At 42.2% G+C, this 25,374-nt stretch overlaps 5 protein-coding genes across 5 annotated transcripts; 1 reads left to right on the top strand and 4 right to left on the bottom strand.

Annotated features, from left to right (window-relative positions):
• Positions 1 to 386: 386 nt before the first annotated feature.
• On the top strand, positions 387 to 1,376 carry LOC308149172 (trace amine-associated receptor 13c-like; the record flags this gene model as incomplete). Its single annotated transcript, XM_080520842.1, has 1 exon — positions 387 to 1,376. One exon carries the CDS (start codon positions 387 to 389, stop codon positions 1,374 to 1,376), a length of 990 nt encoding a protein of 329 aa, XP_080376968.1.
• A 6,163-nt stretch (positions 1,377 to 7,539) lies between these two features.
• Positions 7,540 to 8,529, bottom strand: LOC308149170 (trace amine-associated receptor 13c-like; the record flags this gene model as incomplete). Its single annotated transcript, XM_080520840.1, has 1 exon — positions 7,540 to 8,529. The coding sequence occupies one exon, from the start codon at positions 8,527 to 8,529 to the stop codon at positions 7,540 to 7,542; it is 990 nt and encodes a 329-aa protein (XP_080376966.1).
• Positions 8,530 to 11,994: 3,465 nt separating this feature from the next.
• On the bottom strand, positions 11,995 to 12,984 carry LOC308149169 (trace amine-associated receptor 13c-like; the record flags this gene model as incomplete). The annotated part of the gene is made up of 1 exon (XM_080520839.1): positions 11,995 to 12,984. One exon carries the CDS (start codon positions 12,982 to 12,984, stop codon positions 11,995 to 11,997), a length of 990 nt encoding a protein of 329 aa, XP_080376965.1.
• Positions 12,985 to 16,454: 3,470 nt separating this feature from the next.
• On the bottom strand, positions 16,455 to 17,444 carry LOC308149168 (trace amine-associated receptor 13c-like; the record flags this gene model as incomplete). Its single annotated transcript, XM_080520838.1, has 1 exon — positions 16,455 to 17,444. The coding sequence occupies one exon, from the start codon at positions 17,442 to 17,444 to the stop codon at positions 16,455 to 16,457; it is 990 nt and encodes a 329-aa protein (XP_080376964.1).
• Positions 17,445 to 22,587: 5,143 nt separating this feature from the next.
• LOC308149164 (trace amine-associated receptor 13c-like) lies at positions 22,588 to 24,323 on the bottom strand (the record flags this gene model as incomplete). The annotated part of the gene is made up of 1 exon (XM_080520834.1): positions 22,588 to 24,323. One exon carries the CDS (start codon positions 24,321 to 24,323, stop codon positions 23,334 to 23,336), a length of 990 nt encoding a protein of 329 aa, XP_080376960.1. The 3' UTR covers positions 22,588 to 23,333.
• Between the last annotated feature and the right edge of the window lie 1,051 nt (positions 24,324 to 25,374).

Genomic DNA, 25,374 nt, shown 5'->3' with positions numbered 1-25,374 from the left:
GACATCTAATCAAATGATCAATAAGAAATCTGCTCATTATCAATGAGCTGAGTTCAGGATTCTTTATTAATCTGTTAAAAACACGAGTGATGAATGAAAAAGTGTAGAGTTGGAATGTTTAAGAGTTTAATGTAACATGCTCTTGAATTTAAAACTGCAAAGTTCAGAAAAAGTAAGCAACACCCATAATGCATCATACAAAAAAGTGATGTAAGAAGTAAGAGAAGGGGAGGTGAGGGAAAAACAAGCACAAGGAGGAAGGGACAGGAGGAGGAGGAGGAGGAGGAGGAGGAGGATGACAAGGAGGAGGAGGAAGAAGAACTGTGATCAGACATAAATAAAGAGTATGATGTCCGATTGCATCAGAGAGCTGCAGGGACTCAGTCATGGACGGTCAGGACAGCTCAAAGCTCTGCTTCCCGCAGCTCGCCAACTCTTCCTGCAGAGGACTGATGCATCCTCGCTGGGAGGCCGTCCTCCTCTACACGCTACTTTCATTCATCACTGTGATCACTGTTGTTCTCAACCTGCTGGTTGTGGTCTCCATTTCCCACTTCAGACAGCTCCACAGCCCCACTAATGTGCTCCTGCTCTCGCTGGCCGTCTCAGACCTGCTTGTGGGACTGGTGGTGATGCCGCTGGATTCCATGAGGATGATAGAATCCTGCTGGCTGCTGGGAGATCTCATGTGTGCTCTGTGTCACTTTATTGGTTTCATTCTCACGTCGGCCTCTGTGGGAAACATGGTGCTCATATCCATCGACCGCTATGTGGCTATTTGTTTTCCTCTGCAATACCCCTACAAAGTCACCAGCAGCAGAGCTGCAGCATCTGTGAGTCTGTGCTGGGCATGTTCTCTTCTCTACAATGGCCTGATCTTAAAAGAGCATCTCAGGCAGCCAGACAGACACAACTCCTGCTACGGGGAATGTGTGGTGGTGATCTCCTTTATCTCTGGTTCTGTTGACCTTGTGGTCACTTTCATCGTGCCTTGCTCCGCCATCATCCTGCTGTACATGAGAGTGTTTGTGGTGGCCGTGTCTCAGGCTCGTACCATGCACTTGAGAATCACTGGTACAGCCCAAACAGTGAGAGTGACTGCAAAGAAATCTGAGAAAAAAGCAGCCAGGACTCTTGGTGTCGTCATATTTGTGTTTCTGATGACTTTCTTTCCATATTACTTGTCCACTCTATTAGGACAGGACATCTATAACAGCACTTCATACTGGGCCGTTGTGCTCTGGGTGCTTTTTTTGAATTCCTGTTTGAACCCACTGATATATGCTTTCTTCTACCCGTGGTTTAGAAAAGCTATGTGGTTCATTGTCACCCTGAAGATACGAGAGCAGAACTCCTGTCAGGCAAATCTACTTTAAAGTGTCTGTGAGTGTTTGTCGTGAGACGGAGGCCACGAGAGGAGAAAGTTACAAAATTCAACTGACTCTTGACCTCTAATGATGGCAGGATGTGATGAAGTTTTCTTCTCCACTAGTTTATGATTGTATACGTTTTTATTGATTGTAGCTGCCGACAGGAAATAGAGCTCCACATTCATAAACATGTGAGTCACGTCATGAGATCTAAAGAGTTGTGAGAGTCTGAACTTCTTAAAAGTGACCACCTGCTGTGTTTCCTTCATTTAACAGAGGAAAACTCTGTTCTTAATGAGACTTTCTTTTTCATTACAGTCACTCCATATGGTCAGAATATTGCTGGTTGAGGTGTGAGTAATGATACACTCACCCCCAACATGGACTGTTCACACTTCTACCTTCAGGCCGGAGGAACAGAAGTGTGAAATGAAAACCACCAGACTCAACAACTCTTTCTTTCCCTCGGCTATCAGACTCCTAAACAGCTGACAGGAGGCCAATGGACTATTCATGTCCCCCCATACCTCTCATTTACACTGACTTTACACAACAATCTGTCCTGGATATGTACTTTACATGAACACGTGTACCGTTCACATGTCATCCGTCTTCTGCTGACGACCTTGCACATTTATGTACAGACTGTCATTTTCCTTTCTATCTGAAATTGTATATTGTATATATCACTTGTATAGATCACTTGTGTTTCTGCATAGTTTAACATATAGGTTTATATATCTGTTGCTCAGTATTTGCATGCCACTGTTAAATTATTATAGTTTTTAAATGTATGTGGCGTTCAGCATGGGCATTGAAGTAAGAATTTCATCATACAGGGAAACATGTTCTTCTACTGTGTATATGACAATGAACACTTTGAGTGTTATACATTCAGGCTGAAGATCATTAAAACAAAGTTTATATAAGCTGATGTGGTCTTGCTCTTATTTCTAACGATGGAACAATATTAAAGAATTTACTATCATCAAGGTATATCATCCTAAATACCATAAATTGTGACTAGTGAAAGATCATGTCTTGATTAAGAAAAGTTCATCACATTTTGCCTGAAAGTTTAATCAAAAAACCAAGTGGGCCTTCGACTCAACTGGGCCTTTAAAAAATAAAAAATTACCATAATATATTTCAACAGTTCTTACTGACTTCAGAGTGAATATTGTCATTCTAATGGAGGAAATTAACTCATCAGGACAATTTCTCATGACTTGAAAATGGCAACAAAATAACAATTAACCAACAATTAAGAAAACTAACATGTGTGCAGTCTTTGCATAACAGAGAACAACTGAAAATAAATCTAAATCTATAGATCAACAGAAGAATTAAAACAATGTTTGTGAGAAAGCACCAAATAAAACTGTTTCCACTTGAAATGACTGTAAATCAACATGAAAAATATATATAAAAAAACAGAAACGTGAAAAAAAAACATACACACACACACACACACACACACACACACACACACACACACACACACACACACACACACATATAATAATAATAATTATTATTATATAATTTTGATTATATCTATCTCTATTATAATCTCTAAATTTACAACTTAGTATTTTCCATATACCTCTTACATAACTCTTGTTTAAGTCTAGTTTCTTTATATAATATTCTTTTCTCATATTCCTTTTTTTGTCCAGTACAGCAATACTCCTCACCAACTTTTCTTTGATGTATTTAGTGTGTGATGTCCAGCAGATCTTGGGGTCAAAGGTCACACCCACACATTTCACTTCATTCACTCTTTCTATGTTAACATTGAATATATTGACTTTTATATTTATATTATTCCTCTGATGTCCAAATAACATCAAATTAGTTTTGCGTAGGTTTGATGATAATTTGTTAAGATCAAAGCATTTTTTTTACTTGACACATTTCCTTTGTGACTTTCCTCACGAGCTGCTGCAAGTCCAACTTTGGTACAACGGACATTGGTATCTGAAAGTAACACATATTTTAGTTTTTCAGTTTCTTAGAAATATCTTTAATATACATATTAATTGCATATTAATGAGTTTATTTTAATATTTTTTCATGATCACGTGGTGGAAGGTAACACCTGTTTACCTGTTGCTCCACCCTGAACTCCAGCTGAAATAATCTTTTCTTCTAATTTGTTCTGCAGTGAGTGTTTTGTATACTTTGTTTACTAAAAGAAAGTCCAGACATCACAATGTTTGGGAGAAAATTGTCTGGACACATTTTGTTTTATTATGATAAAGTATTTTTTGTTTCCTTATAAACTTTTCCTAAATTATCTTCTAGGTTTAACTAATTAATATATGAAAGGAAAATCATTAAAAAAAATACTTTAAGGTCGTGCAAATTCAGCCAGATTTAGCACTTTGATGAAGCATTGACCATGAATGTTAAAAAGTACCGGTGATACTGGCTCTGTCTGCCTCAGCGATGACGTACCAGTGATGAGAAAGACTGATTCATTCAAGGCCTCTGCTGTTTGCACCGAGGAGCATTAAGACTATACTTTCAGGGATCATTTCTATACTTTTTGACTTGAGAAATGTGTTTCTAAAGTGTTTGGTCTCTCTACCCACGATGAAGATTCGTGATATTCCCTCCTGAGCATGAAGCAGACAGAGAGTAATGATTCACTTCATACTCTTGTCATTGATGATTGTTCTTTACTCCCTTCATGGAGCAATGATGGAGGGAATATGATCTGAGTGGTGCAATTTGTATATGATCAATAATGTATCTGACAGAGTTTAAACTTGAGACTAAATAATTTGAACAATAAATGAAGGTAATACTGAGGAGTACACTGTTGATAGTGAGTTTTGAGGCCCAGTGACTGGTTCAGGAAGCATCGTAGATTCATGTGTTATTTGAAATTGATGTGAAACATTTTGTGTATTTGGAACCTTATTGTTCAGAACTGCTATATGCTTTTGTCATGGATCCAGCAAGAAGTAAGTCTGGGAGCATTTTGAGCTGATCTCTCCTGAAAAATTCAGCACAAAATAACAGTGTGATATACTGTATATCAACTATTATTAATCTGTGATATTGCATTGCATAACCCTTGTGCTAATGTCCATCTTCTACATTCTGGCATTTTTAAAGGTGAAATGTTTGTGTTCCAAATAAATAGAACAATAACACCTCATCTGATGAGGCATGAAAGTGATAAAAGTATATAAAGTCACACCACAATTTGGAGAAGCTTGCTGTTTATCCAAACAGCGTCAAACTGTAGCTACAGGCCTTGTGCTTCTCACGAGGGGACACGTTTGTCTCAGAGAGACACGGTTCTCCCTCCACGGGACTTAATTGACAGCAAGCGCAGGATCTTCTTCCATCCGCGCCAATGTATTTTGACGAGACATTTTCTCCCCAAATCCCAAAATTCAGCCATTTGTTTCAAGTCCTCACGCAGAGACGGAACCTAGTGAGGACACAAAAACCACACCGTACGTCCTTCAACTTCTTCCAACGCCGACGGTGAAGGAATTTTTCACCCAAGTGTCATGGTTCTCCAACTATAAGCAGTTGTTCAGGACCTGCGTTTGTGCTTTTTTTCCTCATGTGGGTGACTCAGCAATCTCCATGCCAACACACACAAGCTGCACCTAATCAGGCTGCCATCACAGACTGAAGCAGCCAATCTGCCTAGCAACACACACGGCTCCTCTGATTGGCTGGACCAGTAACATGATGGTTGACCACACAGTGCTCACACACATACAGTATCTTAGCAGCACACTTTTCAATGCATTATAATGCTGATGCTAATGCCTAAGCATCAACTCTTGTTAGCATGCCCATTAACATGCTAAAAAGTTTGTTCAATTGAGCTGAAATTCGGAGGGTGGCCTCATGGGGGCGCTGCGATCACGGTCAACTAGCTAATTAGCCACGCAGCTAAGCTAGTTAGCTTAGCATGTCAGAATGTGATATAACACCAGATTCCAGGTCGGTGACACCTGGGAGGTATCCTCTGCATTTTTCAGGTAAAGTGCAGGTGTTAGCATAGCATGCTGACAAGTTTGTTCAAATGAGCTGAAATATGGAGGGTGGCCTAATGGGGGCACTATGATCAAGAATCACTAGCTAATTAGATGGTTTCCACATACTTTTTACCCTGCCACAGGCTCACAAGTTCAGCTGGGGGCCTCGCTTGGCAGCAGAGAGCAGGCACAATAAAATGTTCAGCAGGAATTTTCTAGTTTAAATTATATGCTTTACATGAACAAGGATTTTATGGAGCAGTAGAGCACCAAGATCAAATTTCAGACACTCTCCACCACTCAGATCATATTCCCTCCATCATTGCTCCATGAAGGGAGTAAAGAACAATCATCAATGACAAGAGTATGAAGTGAATCATTGCTCTCTGTCTGCTTCATGCTCAGGAGGGAATATCACAACTCTTCATCGTGGGTAGAGAGACCAAACACTTTAGAAACACATTTCTCAAGTCAAGAACTATAGAAATGATCCCTGAAAGTATAGTCTTAATGCTCCTCGGTACAAACAGCAGAGGCCTTGAATGAATCAGTCTTTCTCATCACTGGTACGTCATCGCTGAGGCAGACAGAGCCAGTATCACCGGTACTTTTTAACATTCATGGTCAATGCTTCATCAAAGTGCTAAATCTGGCTGAATTTGCACGACCTTAAAGTATTTTTTTAATGATTTTCCTTTCATATATTAATTAGTTAAACCTAGAAGATAATTTAGGAAAAGTTTATAAGGAAACAAAAATACTTTATCATAATAAAACAAAATGTGTCCAGACAATTTTCTCCCAAACATTGTGATGTCTGGACTTTCTTTTAGTAAACAAAGTATACAAAACACTCACTGCAGAACAAATTAGAAGAAAAGATTATTTCAGCTGGAGTTCAGGGTGGAGCAACAGGTAAACAGGTGTTACCTTCCACCACGTGATCATGAAAAAATATAAAAATAAACTCATTAATATGTAATTAATATGTATATTAAAGATATTTCTAAGAAACTGAAAAACTAAAATATGTGTTACTTTCAGATACCAATGTCCGTTGTACCAAAGTTGGACTTGCAGCAGCTCTTGAGGAAAGTCACAAAGGAAATGTGTCAAGTAAAAAAAATGCTTTGATCTTAACAAATTATCATCAAACCAACGCAAAACTAATTTGATATTATTTGGACATCAGAGGAATAATATAAATATAAAAGTCAATATATTCAATGTTAACATAGAAAGAGTGAATGAAGTGAAATTTGTGGGTGTGACCTTTGACCCCAAGATCTGCTGGACATCACACATTAAATACATCAAAGAAAAGTTGGTGAGGAGTATTGCTGTACTGGACAAAAAAAAAGGAATATTCTTAATCAAAAAGTATTGCAAACTCTTTATTGTACACTTTTTTTTAATATTTTTTTTTTTAACCATATTTGAGACACTGTCTAGACATTTGTGGAAATACATACAGAATAAACTATTCATAATGCAGTGGTGCACTTCAAAAAGGGGTTTACAATAGCAGGAGTTAAATTATGGACTTATAATACTTAAACATAACAAAAGGTAGAATATTGCCACACTGTATTTAGTATTTAAAATGTAATTGATGAAATTAAAATAGTACATTATTATTGTCAATATGTACATGTCATGTACATTATTGTATATGTGTATATATGTGTGTGTGTGTACATATGTATATATGTTTGATGGGAATGTATAACTTGTACATATAAAACTTGTGTATAGTACATATTGAATGTGTAATGTAAAAATAGTAATATTAGATTATAAAGTTTTGTGTGTGTGACTTTATCTGGAGAGCCTTGTTTATTTTTTGTGATGAAGTTGGTGTGTGGAAGCTTTTGCTTTAACCTTCACCTCCAGCTGATGAGTTGGATGATTGATTTTATTTTGCTCTGGGGGTTTTTTTTTTTCTGAAGACTGTCACAATTAATTCAAATTCAAATGTTTATGAATGTGGAGCTCTATTTCCTGTCGGCAGCTACAATCAATAAAAACGTATACAATCATAAACTAGTGGAGAAGAAAACTTCATCACATCCTGCCATCATTAGAGGTCAAGAGTCAGTTGAATTTTGTAACTTTCTCCTCTCGTGGCCTCCGTCTCACGACAAACACTCACAGACACTTTAAAGTATATTTGCCTGACAGGAGTTCTGCTCTCGTATCTTCAGGGTGACAATGAACCACATAGCTTTTCTAAACCACGGGTAGAAGAAAGCATATATCAGTGGGTTCAAACAGGAATTCAAATAAAGCAGCCAGGACACAACAGCCCAGTATGAAGTGCTGTTAGAGATGTCCTGTCCTAATAGAGAGGGGAAGTAATATGGAAAGAAAGTCATCAGAAACACAAATATGACGACACCAAGAGTCCTGGCTGCTTTTTTCTCCGATTTCTTTGCAGTCACTCTCACTGTTTGGGCTGTACCAGTGATTCTCAGGTGCATGGTACGAGCCTGAGACACGGCCACCACAAACACTCTCATGTACAGCAGGATGATGGCGGAGCAAGGCCCGATGAAAGTGACCACAAGGTCAACAGAACCAGAGATAAAGGAGATCACCACCACACATTCCCCGTAGCAGGAGTTGTATCTGTCTGGCTGCCTGAGATGCTCTTTTAAGATCAGGCCATTGTAGAGAAGAGAACATGCCCAGCACAGACTCACAGACGCTGCAGCTCTGCTGCTGGTGACTTTGTAGGGGTATTGCAGAGGAAAACAAATAGCCACATAGCGGTCGATGGATATGAGCACCATGTTTCCCACAGAGGCCGACGTGAGAGTGAAGCCAATAATATAGGACAGAGCACACATAAGATCTCCCAGCAGCCAGCAGGTTTCTATAAACCTTATCAACTCCACCGGCATCACCACCAGTCCCACAAGCAGGTCTGAGACGGCCAGCGAGAGCAGGAGCACATTAGTGGGGCTGTGGAGCTGTCTGAAGTGGGAAATGGAGACCACAACCAGCAGGTTGAGAACAACAGTGATCACAGTGATGAATGAAAGTAGCGTGTAGAGGAGGACGGCCTCCCAGCGAGGACGCATCAGTCCTCTGCAGGAAGAGTTGGCGAGCTGCGGGAAGCAGAGCTTTGAGCTGTCCTGACCGTCCATGGCTGAGTCCCTGCAGCTCTCTGATGCAATCGGACATCATACTCTTTATTTATGTCTGATCACAGTTCTTCTTCCTCCTCCTCCTCCTCCTCCTCCTCCTCTTCCTCCTCCTCCTCCTCCTCCTCCTCCTCCTCTATAGGCCGAACTGTTTCCCTCCGACCTCCTTCTCCCACATGTCCATGTCTTTGGGGTGCTTTTCTTTCCACTTCTCTTTCATCACACACTTATGTGATGCATTATGGGGGTTTCTTACTTTTTCTCCACTTTGCAGAGTACACAAGTTCTAATTCTTAAACTTTCCAATTCGATACTTTTTTTATTGATCACAACAGGATAAGAAACAATCCTGAACTCAGCTCAGGGATAATGTGCTGATCATCATTGATCATTTGATTAGAAGTCATTCATTCATCTCAACAGTTCTGATCGAAGACGAAGATGCTCATGAGAGAATATTTGTGAACAAAACAGCATCATATAGACCAAAGAACACACCAGACCTGCTATATAAATATATCGCCATGTCGCCGCGGCCTTTCTCCACATATTATACATCAAACTGTAGCTACAGGCCTTGTGCTTCTTACGAGGGGACACTTTTGTCTCAGAGAGACACGGTTCTCCCTCCACGGGACTAAATTGACAGCAAGCGCAGGATTATCTTCCATCCGAGCCAATGTATTTTGACGAGACATTTTCTCCCCAAATCCCAAAAGTTCAGCCATTTGTTTCAAGTCCTCACGCAGAGACGGAGCCTCGTGAGGACAGAATAACCACACCGTACGTCCTTCAACTTCTTCCAACGCCGACGGTGAAGAATTTTTCACCCAAGTGTCATGGTTCTCCAACTATAAGCAGTTGTTCAGGACCTGCGTTTGTGCTTTTTTTCCTCATGTGGGTGACTCAGCAATCTCCATGCCAACACACACAAGCTGCACCTAATCAGGCTGCCATCACAGACTGAAGCAGCCAATCTGCCTAGCAACACACACGGCTCCTCTGATTGGCTGGACCAGTAACATGATGGTTGACCACACAGTGCTCACACACATACAGTGTCTTAGCAGCACACTTTTCAATGCATTATAATGCTGATGCTAATGCCTAAGCATCAACTCTTGTTAGCATGCCCATTAACATGCTAAAAAGTTTGTTCAATTGAGCTGAAATTTGGAGGGTGGCCTCATGGGGGCGCTGCGATCACGGTCAACTAGCTAATTAGCCACGCAGTTATGCTAGTTAGCTTAGCATGTCAGAATGTGATATAACACCAGATTCCAGGTCGGCGACACCTGGGAGGTGTCCTCTGCGATTTTCAGGTAAAGCGCAGGTGTTAGCATAGCATGCTGACAAGTCTGTTCAAATGAGCTGAAATTTGGAGGGTGGCCTAATGGGGGCACTGTGATCAAGAATCACTAGCTAATTAGATAGTTTCCACGTACTTTTTACCCTGCCACAGGCTCACAAGTTCAGCTGGGGGCCTCGCTTGGCAGCAGAGAGCAGGCACAATAAAATTTTCAGCAGGAATTTTCTAGTTTATATTATATGCTTTACATTAACAAGGATTTTATGGAGCAGTAGAGCACCAAGATCAAATTTCAGACACTCTCCACCACTCAGATCATATTCCCTCCATCATTGCTCCATGAAGGGAGTAAAGAACAATCATCAATGACAAGAGTTTGAAGTGAATCATTACTCTATGTCTGCTTCATGCTCAGGAGGGAATATCACGACTCTTCATCGTGGGTAGAGAGACCAAACACTTTAGAAACACATTTCTCAAGTCAAGAACTATAGAAATGATCCCTGAAAGTATAGTCTTAATGCTCCTCGGTGCAAACAGCAGAGGCCTTGAATGAATCAGTCTTTCTCATCACTGGTACGTCATCGCTGAGGCAGACAGAGCCAGTATCACCGGTACTTTTTAACATTCATGGTCAATGCTTCATCAAAGTGCTAAATCTGGCTGAATTTGCACGACCTTAAAGTATTTTTTTAATGTTTTTCCTTTCGTATATTAAGTAGTTCAACCTAGAAGATAATTTAGGAAAAGTTTATAAGGAAACAAAAAATACTTTATCATAATAAAACAAAATGTGTCCAGACAATTTTCTCCCAAACATTGTGATGTCTGGACTTTCTTTTAGTAAACAAAGTATACAAAACACTCACTGCAGAACAAATTAGAAGAAAAGATTATTTCAGCTGGAGTTCAGGGTGGAGCAACAGGTAAACAGGTGTTACCTTCCACCACGTGATCATGAAAAAATATAAAAATAAACTCATTAATATGTAATTAATATGTATATTAAAGATATTTCTAAGAAACTGAAAAACTAAAATATGTGTTACTTTCAGATACCAATGTCCGTTGTACCAAAGTTGGACTTGCAGCAGCTCTTGAGGAGTGTCACAAAGGAAATGTGTCAAGTAAAAAAAATGCTTTGATCTTAACAAATTATCATCAAACCTACGCAAAACTAATTTGATGTTATTTGGACATCAGAGGAATAATATAAATCTAAAAGTCAATATATTCAATGTTAACATAGAAAGAGTGAATGAAGTGAAATTTGTGGGTGTGACCTTTGACCCCAAGATCTGCTGGACATCACACATTAAATACATCAAAGTAAAGTTGGTGAGGAGTATTGCTGTACTGGACAAAAAAATGAATATTCTTAATCAAAAAGTATTGCAAACTCTTTATTGTACACTTTTTTTTTTTTTTTTTTACCATATTTGAGACACTGTCTCGACATTTGGGGAAATACATACAGAATAAACTATTCATAATGCAGTGGTGCACTTCAAAAAGGGGTTTACAATAGCAGGAGTTAAATTATGGACTTATAATACTTAAACATAACAAAACGTAGAATATTGCCACACTGTATTTAGTATTTAAAATGTAATTGATGAAATTAAAATAGTACATTATTATTGTCAATATGTACATGTCATGTACATTAATGTATATGTGTATATATGTGTGTGTGCACATATGTATATATGTTTGATGTGAATGTATAACTTGTACATATAAAACTTGTGTATAGTACATATTGAATGTGTAATGTAAAAATAGTAATATTAGATTATAAAGTTTTGTGTGTGTGACTTTATCTGGAGAGCCTTGTTTATTTTTTGTGATGAAGTTGGTGTGTGGAAGCTTTTGCTTTAACCTTCACCTCCAGCTGATTAGTTGGATGATTGATTTTATTTTGCTCTGGGGGGTTTTTTTTTCTGAAGACTGTCACAATTAATTCAAATTCAAATGTTTATGAATGTGGAGCTCTATTTCCTGTCGGCAGCTACAATCAATAAAAACGTATACAATCATAAACTAGCGGAGAAGAAAACTTCATCACATCCTGCCATCATTAGAGGTCAAGAGTCAGTTGAATTTTGTAACTTTCTCCTCTCGTGGCCTCCGTCTCACGACAAACACTCACAGACACTTTAAAGTATATTTGCCTGACAGGAGTTCTGCTCTCGTATCTTCAGGGTGACAATGAACCACATAGCTTTTCTAAACCACGGGTAGAAGAAAGCATATATCAGTGGGTTCAAGCAGGAATTCAAATAAAGCAGCCCGGTCACAACAGCCCAGTATGAAGTGCTGTTAGAGATGTCCTGTCCTAATAGAGAGGGGAAGTAATATGGAAAGAAAGTCATCAGAAACACAAATATGACGACACCAAGAGTCCTGGCTGCTTTTTTCTCCGATTTCTTTGCAGTCACTCTCACTGTTTGGGCTGTACCAGTGATTCTCAAGTGCATGGTACGAGCCTGAGACACGGCCACCACAAACACTCTCATGTACAGCAGGATGATGGCGGAGCAAGGCCCGATGAAAGTGACCACAAGGTCAACAGAACCAGAGATAAAGGAGATCACCACCACACATTCCCCGTAGCAGGAGTTGTGTCTGTCTGGCTGCCTGAGATGCTCTTTTAAGATCAGGCCATTGTAGAGAAGAGAACATGCCCAGCACAGACTCACAGACGCTGCAGCTCTGCTGCTGGTGACTTTGTAGGGGTATTGCAGAGGAAAACAAATAGCCACATAGCGGTCGATGGATATGAGCACCATGTTTCCCACAGAGGCCGACGTGAGAGTGAAGCCAATAATATAGGACAGAGCACACATGAGATCTCCCAGCAGCCAGCAGGATTCTATAAACCTTATCAACTCCACCGGCATCACCACCAGTCCCACAAGCAGGTCTGAGACGGCCAGCGAGAGCAGGAGCACATTAGTGGGGCTGTGGAGCTGTCTGAAGTGGGAAATGGAGACCACAACCAGCAGGTTGAGAACAACAGTGATCACAGTGATGAATGAAAGTAGCGTGTAGAGGAGGACGGCCTCCCAGCGAGGACGCATCAGTCCTCTGCAGGAAGAGTTGGCGAGCTGCGGGAAGCAGAGCTTTGAGCTGTCCTGACCGTCCATGGCTGAGTCCCTGCAGCTCTCTGATGCAATCGGACATCATACTCTTTATTTATGTCTGATCACAGTTCTTCTTCCTCCTCCTCCTCCTCCTCCTCCTCCTCCTCCTCCTCCTCCTCCTCCTCCTCCTCTATAGGCCGAACGTTTTCCCTCCGACCTCCTTCTCCCACATGTCCATGTCTTTGGGGTGCTTTTCTTTCCACTTCTCTTTCATCACACACTTATGTGATGCATTATGGGGGTTTCTTACTTTTTCTCCACTTTGCAGAGTACACAAGTTCTAATTCTTAAACTTTCCAATTCGATACTTTTTTTATTGATCACAACAGGATAAGAAACAATCCTGAACTCAGCTCAGGGATAATGTGCTGATCATCATTGATCATTTGATTAGAAGTCATTCATTCATCTCAACAGTTCTGATCGAAGACAAAGATGCTCATGAGAGAATATTTGTGAACAAAACAGCATCATATAGACCAAAGAACACACCAGACCTGCTATATAAATATATCGCCATGTCGCCGCGGCCTTTCTCCACATATTATACATCAAACTGTAGCTACAGGCCTTGTGCTTCTCATGAGGGGACACTTTTGTCTCAGAGAGACACGGTTCTCCCTCCACGGGACTAAATTGACAGCAAGCGCAGGATTATCTTCCATCCGCGCCAATGTATTTTGACGAGACATTTTCTCCCCAAATCCCAAAAGTTCAGCCATTTGTTTCAAGTCCTCACGCAGAGACGGAACCTCGTGAGGACCGAATAACCACACCGTACGTCCTTCAACTTCTTCCAACGCCGACGGTGAAGGAATTTTTCACCCAAGTGTCATGATTCTCCAACTATAAGCAGTTGTTCAGGACCTGCGTTTGTGCTTTTTTTCCTCATGTGGGTGACTCAGCAATCTCCATGCCAACACACACAAGCTGCACCTAATCAGGCTGCCATCACAGACTGAAGCAGCCAATCTGCCTAGCAACACACACGGCTCCTCTGATTGGCTGGACCAGTAACATGATGGTTGACCACACAGTGCTCACACACATACAGTATCTTAGCAGCACACTTTTCAATGCATTATAATGCTGATGCTAATGCCTAAGCATCAACTCTTGTTAGCATGCCCATTAACATGCTAAAAAGTTTGTTCAATTGAGCTGAAATTCGGAGGGTGGCCTCATGGGGGCGCTGCGATCACGGTCAACTAGCTAATTAGCCACGCAGCTAAGCTAGTTAGCTTAGCATGTCAGAATGTGATATAACACCAGATTCCAGGTCGGTGACACCTGGGAGGTATCCTCTGCATTTTTCAGGTAAAGTGCAGGTGTTAGCATAGCATGCTGACAAGTTTGTTCAAATGAGCTGAAATATGGAGGGTGGCCTAATGGGGGCACTATGATCAAGAATCACTAGCTAATTAGATGGTTTCCACATACTTTTTACCCTGCCACAGGCTCACAAGTTCAGCTGGGGGCCTCGCTTGGCAGCAGAGAGCAGGCACAATAAAATGTTCAGCAGGAATTTTCTAGTTTAAATTATATGCTTTACATGAACAAGGATTTTATGGAGCAGTAGAGCACCAAGATCAAATTTCAGACACTCTCCACCACTCAGATCATATTCCCTCCATCATTGCTCCATGAAGGGAGTAAAGAACAATCATCAATGACAAGAGTATGAAGTGAATCATTGCTCTCTGTCTGCTTCATGCTCAGGAGGGAATATCACAACTCTTCATCGTGGGTAGAGAGACCAAACACTTTAGAAACACATTTCTCAAGTCAAGAACTATAGAAATGATCCCTGAAAGTATAGTCTTAATGCTCCTCGGTGCAAACAGCAGAGGCCTTGAATGAATCAGTCTTTCTCATCACTGGTACGTCATCGCTGAGGCAGACAGAGCCAGTATCACCGGTACTTTTTAACATTCATGGTCAATGCTTCATCAAAGTGCTAAATCTGGCTGAATTTGCACGACCTTAAAGTATTTTTTTAATGATTTTCCTTTCATATATTAATTAGTTAAACCTAGAAGATAATTTAGGAAAAGTTTATAAGGAAACAAAAATACTTTATCATAATAAAACAAAATGTGTCCAGACAATTTTCTCCCAAACATTGTGATGTCTGGACTTTCTTTTAGTAAACAAAGTATACAAAACACTCACTGCAGAACAAATTAGAAGAAAAGATTATTTCAGCTGGAGTTCAGGGTGGAGCAACAGGTAAACAGGTGTTACCTTCCACCACGTGATCATGAAAAAATATAAAAATAAACTCATTAATATGTAATTAATATGTATATTAAAGATATTTCTAAGAAACTGAAAAACTAAAATATGTGTTACTTTCAGATACCAATGTCCGTTGTACCAAAGTTGGACTTGCAGCAGCTCTTGAGGAAAGTCACAAAGGAAATGTGTCAAGTAAAAAAAATGCTTTGATCTTAACAAATTATCATCAAACCAACGCAAAACTAATTTGATATTATTTGGACATCAGAGGAATAATATAAATATAAAAGTCAATATATTCAATGTTAACATAGAAAGAGTGAATGAAGTGAAATTTGTGGGTGTGACCTTTGACCCCAAGATCTGCTGGACATCACACATTAAATACATCAAAGAAAAGTTGGTGAGGAGTATTGCTCTACTGGACAAAAAAAAAGGAATATTCTTAATCAAAAAGTATTGCAAACTCTTTATTGTACACTTTTTTTTAATATTTTTTTTTTTAACCATATTTGAGACACTGTCTAGACATTTGTGGAAATACATACAGAATAAACTATTCATAATGCAGTGGTGCACTTCAAAAAGGGGTTTACAATAGCAGGAGTTAAATTATGGACTTATAATACTTAAACATAACAAAAGGTAGAATATTGCCACACTGTATTTAGTATTTAAAATGTAATTGATGAAATTAAAATAGTACATTATTATTGTCAATATGTACATGTCATGTACATTATTGTATATGTGTATATATGTGTGTGTGTGTACATATGTATATATGTTTGATGGGAATGTATAACTTGTACATATAAAACTTGTGTATAGTACATATTGAATGTGTAATGTAAAAATAGTAATATTAGATTATAAAGTTTTGTGTGTGTGACTTTATCTGGAGAGCCTTGTTTATTTTTTGTGATGAAGTTGGTGTGTGGAAGCTTTTGCTTTAACCTTCACCTCCAGCTGATTAGTTGGATGATTGATTTTATTTTGCTCTGGGGGTTTTTTTTTTTCTGAAGACTGTCACAATTAATTCAAATTCAAATGTTTATGAATGTGGAGCTCTATTTCCTGTCGGCAGCTACAATCAATAAAAACGTATACAATCATAAACTAGCGGAGAAGAAAACTTCATCACATCCTGCCATCATTAGAGGTCAAGAGTCAGTTGAATTTTGTAACTTTCTCCTCTCGTGGCCTCCGTCTCACGACAAACACTCACAGACACTTTAAAGTATATTTGCCTGACAGGAGTTCTGCTCTCGTATCTTCAGGGTGACAATGAACCACATAGCTTTTCTAAACCACGGGTAGAAGAAAGCATATATCAGTGGGTTCAAGCAGGAATTCAAATAAAGCAGCCAGGACACAACAGCCCAGTATGAAGTGCTGTTAGAGATGTCCTGTCCTAATAGAGAGGGGAAGTAATATGGAAAGAAAGTCATCAGAAACACAAATATGACGACACCAAGAGTCCTGGCTGCTTTTTTCTCCGATTTCTTTGCAGTCACTCTCACTGTTTGGGCTGTACCAGTGATTCTCAAGTGCATGGTACGAGCCTGAGACACGGCCACCACAAACACTCTCATGTACAGCAGGATGATGGCGGAGCAAGGCCCGATGAAAGTGACCACAAGGTCAACAGAACCAGAGATAAAGGAGATCACCACCACACATTCCCCGTAGCAGGAGTTGTGTCTGTCTGGCTGCCTGAGATGCTCTTTTAAGATCAGGCCATTGTAGAGAAGAGAACATGCCCAGCACAGACTCACAGACGCTGCAGCTCTGCTGCTGGTGACTTTGTAGGGGTATTGCAGAGGAAAACAAATAGCCACATAGCGGTCGATGGATATGAGCACCATGTTTCCCACAGAGGCCGACGTGAGAGTGAAGCCAATAATATAGGACAGAGCACACATGAGATCTCCCAGCAGCCAGCAGGATTCTATAAACCTTATCAACTCCACCGGCATCACCACCAGTCCCACAAGCAGGTCTGAGACGGCCAGCGAGAGCAGGAGCACATTAGTGGGGCTGTGGAGCTGTCTGAAGTGGGAAATGGAGACCACAACCAGCAGGTTGAGAACAACAGTGATCACAGTGATGAATGAAAGTAGCGTGTAGAGGAGGACGGCCTCCCAGCGAGGACGCATCAGTCCTCTGCAGGAAGAGTTGGCGAGCTGCGGGAAGCAGAGCTTTGAGCTGTCCTGACCGTCCATGGCTGAGTCCCTGCAGCTCTCTGATGCAATCGGACATCATACTCTTTATTTATGTCTGATCACAGTTCTTCTTCTTCCTCCTCGTCATCCTCCTCCTCCTCCTCCTCGTCATCCTCCTCCTCCTCCTCTATAGGCCGAACTGTTTCCCTCCGACCTCCTTCTCCCACATGTCCATGTCTTTGGGGTGCTTTTCTTTCCACTTCTCTTTCATCACACACTGATGTGATGCATTATGGGGGTTTCTTACTTTTTCTCCACTTTGCAGAGTACACAAGTTCTAATTCCTAAACTTTCCAACTCAATACTTTTTTTATTGATTACAACAGGATAAGAAACAATCCTGAACTCAGCTCAGGGATAATGTGCTGATCATCATTGATCATTTGATTAGAAGTCATTCATTCATCTCAACAGTTCTGATCGAAGACGAAGATGCTCATGAGAGAATATTTGTGAACAAAACAGCATCATATAGACCAAAGAACATACCAGACCTGTTATATATATATACACACACACACACACACACACACACACACACACACACACACACACACACGGACACTACATGCCTGGGGTAATATCTTCCCACCAAAACGGGATCTGGCGGTCTCTGATTTTACTGCACGGACGTTTGCACACGGACTGGACACCAATGCTGATGGAGGCGAGGCGGGCACCCCAAGGGCAGCCAAAGCCCCTGGTATAGTGAACTGAGAAGATGGAATGAGGACGTTGTCCTCAGTCTCATCGTTAGATATGAGAAGTATGGGCATCCATATCGGTTAGCGAGGGAGCTAAACAAGAAGTGCCGCAAAAGAGCTTGTGTGCTAACTGACCAAAACAGTGTTAGCTGGTGCGCTTAACAGTTCAACAAACCTTCCCTTGGCGCGGTGGCCGATCCTCCAGACCGGGATGAAGGTGGCGAAGGGCGACGTATAAGGTATGTGGCTCCACCTCAAATGTGGGCGTATCCCAGAGTGAGACAGCAAATAGAATGCTAAGAAGATAATTGACGTCAGATAACCATGCTACCACTCTGATCATATTGCCTCCATCTTCGCTCTCTGAAGGGAGCAAAGGATGTTCATCCAAAACAGAACGTATGAGACGTATTATTACTCTCTGCGTGTGTCACACTCAGGAGGAAGTATCAGAACTCATCATCATCATCATCATCATCATGGGTAGAGAGACCAATCCCATTTCTCAAGTTCAATACAAGAGAAATGATCTGTGCAAGTATAGATTTCACTTCCCTGAGTCCAAACAGCAGACGCCTTGAATGACAGTCTTAATCATCATTGGTTTGTCACAATAACAATCCAAACCATGGAATCATCTCACCTCATTGTACACAATAAACCAAATTACCAGCCAACTCCACAAAAGAAATTGGTTCTCGTTTTTCTGTCTGTTTCTGCCTGTGGGGGAGGGCATGGGGCGAGCCGAGGACCATGGCTCCTCCTCTCCACACCTCTGCTGCTGTCGTTTCTGCCTACCTGATCTGCGCCGTCGTCTTGGACTTGGCCACCGCCTCCACCCTCTGGCTGGCCTCTGCTCTCTTGGACTCGGTTGTTGCCTCCGCCCTCTGGCTGGCCTCCGCTGTCTTGGACTCAGTTGTTGCCTCCACCCTCTGGCTGGCCTCCGCCCTCTTGGACTCAGTTGTTGCCTCCGCCCTCTGGCTGGCCTCCGCCCCCCCCCCTTTGTCTGGGCATTCGCCTCTGTCCTGGTGGACTCTGTGCTCATCTCCGCCCTCGTGAACCCGGCCCCCCGCCCTCGCCCAACCGGTCTGGCTCATCTCCGCCCAACGGCTGGACTCCGCCCTGCAGGACTCAGCCATCTCTGCCCTCGTGGACTCAGGCGTCACAGCCCCTGCTGTCGCTGCTGCCCTTGTTCACGGGGACTGTCTCCACGCTGTCCAGTTGACGCCCCGGCCTTGTCTGCAGAGCCGGGACCGGACCTGCCAAGCTGTTTCCCCCCCGGAGAAGGTCTTTCGGATCACTGCCGCCATTCTGGCGACATGCTCTGCAGTGGAGCCCCTGAGCACCACCCTCCTCCTTCTCGTCCGGGGAACAGGATGGTGATGCCGGCTCGGTCAGCGCAGGGTCCGAACCGTCCTCCGGTGCCCCCCGTCCGGGAATGCAGTGACTCGAAGAGGTGTCCCTGCCTCCCCTTCTTCTGCAGGAGCACCTCCGTCAGCTCCTGGTTCTGCTCGGTGTGCTCCTGCTGCAGCCGGGTCAAGTCCAGCAGCAGCTGAGCGAACACCTCCCGTTCTGTCTTCTCCACTGGAGCCGGAGTTGAGGCGAGGCAGGGGAAGGGGCAGGGACAAGGGCCGGGCCGGGAGAAGGGGGGCAGGGGCCATGCCGGGAGCAGAAGCTGAGGCCGGGGCAGGGGCCGAGCCAAGTCCGGAGAGGGGGCAGCTGCAGGGGCAGGTCCGAGGCCGGCGAGCCAGCCTCCCCACATGTCCAGACAGTTTAAGTTACCTAAAGATGTTCATTTTTATGTTCAGACACTCTCCACCACTCAGATCATATTCCCTCCATCATTGCTCCATGAAGAGAGTGAAGAACAATCATCAATGACAAGAGTATGAAGTGAATCATTACTCTCTGTCTGCTTCATGCTCAGGAGGGAATATCACGACTCTTCATCGTGGGTAGAGAGACCAAACACTTTAGAAGCACATTTCTCAAGTCAAGAACTATAGAAATGATCCCTGAAAGTATAGTCTTAACGCTCCTGGGTACAAACAGCAGAGGCCTTGAATGAATCAGTCTTTCTCATCACTGGTACGTCATCGCTGAGGCAGACAGAGCCAGTATCACCGGTACTTTTTAACATTCATGGTCAATGCTTCATCAAAGTGCTAAATCTGGCTGAATTTGCACGACCTTAAAGTATTTTTTTATGATTTTCCTTTCATATATTAATGAGTTAAACCTAGAAGATAATTTAGGAAAAGTTTATAAGGAAACAAAAAATACTTTATCATAATAAAACAAAATGTGTCCAGACAATTTTCTCCCAAACATTGTGATGTCTGGACTTTCTTTTAGTAAACAAAGTATACAAAACACTCACTGCAGAACAAATTAGAAGAAAAGATTATTACAGCTGGAGTTCAGGGTGGAGCAACAGGTAAACAGGTGTTACCTTCCACCACGTGATCATGAAAAAATATAAAAATAAACTCATTAATATGTAATTAATATGTATATTAAAGATGTTTCTAAGAAACTGAAAAACTAAAGTATGTGTTACTTTCAGATACCAATGTCCGTTGTACCAAAGTTGGACTTGCAGCAGCTCGTGAGGAAAGTCACAAAGGAAATGTGTCAAGTAAAACAAGTGCTTTGATCTTAACAAATTATCATCAAACCTCCGCAAAACTATCCATCCATCCATCCATTGGCTACCGCTTTATCCGGGGCCGGGTCGCGGAGGCAGCAGTCCGAGCAGAGTTGCCCAGACTTCCCTCGCCCCAGACACTTCCTCCAGCCCTTCCGGTGGCACCCCAAGGCGTTCCCAGGCCAGCCGAGAGACATAGTCCCTCCAGCGTGTCCTGGGTCTGCCCCGAGGCCTCCTACCGGAGGGACGTGCCCGGAACACCTCCCTCGGGAGGCGTCCGGGGGGCATCCGAAATAGATGCCCGAGCCACCTCAGCTGGCTCCTCTCGATGTGGAGGAGCAGCGGCTCTACTCCGAGCTCCTCCCTGGTGACTGAGCTCCTCACCCTATCTCTAAGGGTACGCCCAGCCACCCTACGGAGGAAGCTCATTTCAGCCGCTTGTATCCGGGATCTGGTTCTTTCGGTCATGACCCATAGTTCATGACCATAGGTGAGGGTAGGAACGAAGATCGACCGGTAAATCGAGAGCTTCGCTTTTTGGCTCAGCTCCTTCTTCACCACGACGGACCGATACAACGTCCGCATAACTGCAGACGCTGCACCGATCCGCCTGTCGATCTCACGCTCCATCTTTCCCCCACTCGTGAACAAGACCCCAAGATACTTAAACTCCTCCACTTGGGACAAGGGCACTCCACCGCTAAACTAATTTGATGTTATTTGGATATCAGAGGAATAATATAAATATAAAAGTCAATATATTCAATGTTTACATAGAAAGAGTGAATGAAGTGAAATTTGTGGGTGTGACCTTTGACCCCAAGATCTGCTGGACATCACACATTAAATACATCAAAGAAAAGTTGGTGAGGAGTATTTCCTGTACTGGACAAAAAAAGGAATATGAGAATATCAGAATGTGAGAAAAGAATATTATATAAAGAAACTAGAATTAAACAAGAGTTATGTAAGAGGTATATGGAAAATACTAAGTTGTAAAGTTAGAGATAATAATAGAGATAGATATAATCCAAATTATATAGTAATAATAATAATTATATATATATATATATGTGTGTGTGTGTGTATATATTTTTTTTTTCACGTTTGTTTTTTTATATATATTTTTCATGTTGATTTACAGTCATTTGAAGTGGAAACAGTTTTATTTGGTGCTTTCTCACTAACATTGTTTTCATTCTTCTGTTGATCTATAGATTTAGATTTATTTTCAGTTGTTCTCTGTTATGCAAAGACTGCACACAGGTTAGTTTTCTTAATTGTTGGTTAATTGTTATTTTGTTGCCATTTTCAAGTCATGAGAAATTGTCCTGATGAGTTAATTTCCTCCATTAGAATGACAATATTCACTCTGAAGTCAGTAAGAACTGTTGAAATATATTATGGTAATTTTTTATTTTTTAAAGGCCCAGTTGAGTCGAAGGCCCACTTGGTTTTTTGATTAAACTTTCAGGCAAAATGTGATGAACTTTTCTTAATCAAGACATGATCTTTCACTAGTCACAATTTACGGTATTTAGGATGATATACCTTGATGATAGTAAATTCTTTAATATTGTTCCATCGTTAGAAATAAGAGCAAGACCACATCAGCTTATATAAACTTTGTTTTAATGATCTTCAGCCTGAATGTATAACATTCAAAGTGTTCATTGTCATATACACAGTAAAAGAACATGTTTCCCTGTATAATGAAATTCTTACTTCAATGCCCATGCTGAACGCCACATACATTTAAAAACTCTAATAACTTAACAGTGGCATGCAAACACTGAGCAACAGATATATAAACCTATATATTAAACTATGCAGAAACACAAGTGATCTATACAAGTGATATATACAATATGCAATTTAAGATAGAAAGGAAAATGACAGTCTGTACATAAATGTGCAAGGTCGTCAGCAGAAGACGGATGACATGTGAACGGTACACGTGCTCATGTAAAGTACATATCCAGGACAGATTGTTGTGTAAAGTCAGTGTAAATGAGAGGTATGGGGGGACATGAATAGTCCATTGGCCTCCTGTCAGCTGTTTAGGAGTCTGATGGCCGAGGGAAAGAAAGAGTTGTTGAGTCTGGTGGTTTTCATTTCACACTTCTGTTCCTCCGGCCTGAAGGTAGAAGTGTGAACAGTCCATGTTGGGGGTGAGTGTATCATTACTCACACCTCAACCAGCAATATTCTGACGATATGGAGTGACTGTAATGAAAAAGAAAGTCTCATTAAGAACAGAGTTTTCCTCTGTTAAATGAAGGAAACACAGCAGGTGGTCACTTTTAAGAAGCTCAGACTCTCACAACTCTTTAGATCTCATGACGTGACTCACATGTTTATGAATGTGGAGCTCTATTTCCTGTCGGCAGCTACAATCAATAATAACTTATACAATCATAAACTAGCGGAGAAGAAAACTTCCTCACATCCTGCCATCATTAGAGGTCAAGAGTCAGTTGAATTTTGTAACTTTCTCCTCTCGTGGCCTCCGTCTCACGACAAACACTCACAGACACTTTAAAGTATATTTGCCTGACAGGAGTTCTGCTTTCGTATCTTCAGGGTGACAATGAACCACATAGCTTTTCTAAACCACGGGTAGAAGAAAGCATATATCAGTGGGTTCAAACAGGAATTCAAAAAAAGCAGCCCGGTCACAACAGCCCAGTATGAAGTGCTGTTGGAGATGTCCTGTCCTAATAGAGAGGGGAAGTAATATGGAAAGAAAGTCATCAGAAACACAAATATGACGACACCAAGAGTCCTGGCTGCTTTTTTCTCCGATTTCTTTGCAGTCACTCTCACTGTTTGGGCTGTACCAGTGATTCTCAAGTGCATGGTACGAGCCTGAGACACGGCCACCACAAACACTCTCATGTACAGCAGGATGATGGCGGAGCAAGGCCCGATGAAAGTGACCACAAGGTCAACAGAACCAGAGATAAAGGAGATCACCACCACACATTCCCCGTAGCAGGAGTTGTATCTGTCTGGCTGCCTGAGATGCTCTTTTAAGATCAGGCCATTGTAGAGAAGAGAACATGCCCAGCACAGACTCACAGACGCTGCAGCTCTGCTGCTGGTGACTTTGTAGGGGTATTGCAGAGGAAAACAAATAGCCACATAGCGGTCGATGGATATGAGCACCATGTTTCCCACAGAGGCCGACATGAGAATGAAGGCACTAATGTAGGACAGAGCACACATGAGATCTCCCAGCAGCCAACAGGTTTCTATAAACCTTATCAACTCCACCGGCATCACCACCAGTCCCACAAGCAGGTCTGAGACGGCCAGCGAGAGCAGGAGCACATTAGTGGGGCTGTGGAGCTGTCTGAAGTGGGAAATGGAGACCACAACCAGCAGGTTGAGAACAACAGTGATCACAATGATGAATGAAAGTAGCGTGTAGAGGAGGACGGCCTCCCAGCGAGGACGCATCAGTCCTCTGCAGGAAGAGTTGGCGAGCTGCGGGAAGCAGAGCTTTGAGCTGTCCTGACCGTCCATGGCTGAGTCCCTGCAGCTCTCTGTGATCAGACGGAAATGAAGAGTATTATGTCTGATTGAGTCAGTCCCTCCTCCTCCTCATCCTCCTCCTCCTCCTCCTCCTCCTGTCCCTTCCTCCTTGTGCTTGTTTTTCCCTCACCTCCCCTTCTCTTACTTCTTACATCACTTTTTTGTATGATGCATTATGGGTGTTGCTTACTTTTTCTGAACTTTGCAGTTTTAAATTCAAGAGCATGTTACATTAAACTCTTAAACATTCCAACTCTACACTTTTTCATTCATCACTCGTGTTTTTAACAGATTAATAAAGAAGCCTGAACTCAGCTCATTGATAATGAGCAGATTTCTTATTGATCATTTGATTAGATGTCAGTGATATGTGTGAAAGGCTGACACGCACACGCGTTGCTTCAGAACATCCACACTTTATTTCTCCAGTCTCATGTGTCACCTTACACGTAACGTTGCATCCCATAATCCTCACACCATCTCTTAAAGGGACCGTAACCACTATTAAGCAACATACAGCAACCCATGTATCACTGTGTGACCATGTTACTAGAACATAACATTTTCCTCCCCCCCACGAAAGAGCAAACAGCATACCACCCCAACTAACAACCAACCCAAACAGTCGTCAGAAAACTGAACATCTAAGTACGATATCGAATGTACTAGAACTGGCAAGAAACTGTGAAGGCAACCGCTAGACTAAGCATGGTAAGTCGCGACATAGTCCTGCAAGGCAACAGGCCGAGCCCTGGCCCGCACCGGCCTCAAGTCCGGCACCACCACCTCCTGGCGTGGCGCCGCGGGGGGCGGGACAGGGGCGGGGGGTGCAACCGGGGCCGGGGGCGGGCCCGGATCAGTGGCCATGTTGTAGGGGAATGGTGACTGGGCTCGTGCCGTGGCCAAGTGCTCAGAGAGGGGTGCTGGGACTTTCCTCAGCCTACTCGCATGCCACCGTGAGCCGTCGTCGAGCAGAAATGTAGCGGGGCCAAGAAGGCGACTGATCTGTCTAGGTTGAGACCAGAACGAGGCCAACTTGTTG

The sequence above is a fragment of the Blennius ocellaris genome, assembly GCF_963422515.1.
Source record: "Blennius ocellaris genome assembly, chromosome: 3".
NCBI lineage: Eukaryota > Metazoa > Chordata > Actinopteri > Blenniiformes > Blenniidae > Blennius > Blennius ocellaris.
The sequence above is the reverse complement of the archived record's forward strand: the minus strand, read 5'-3'. Positions and strand labels throughout refer to the sequence as shown.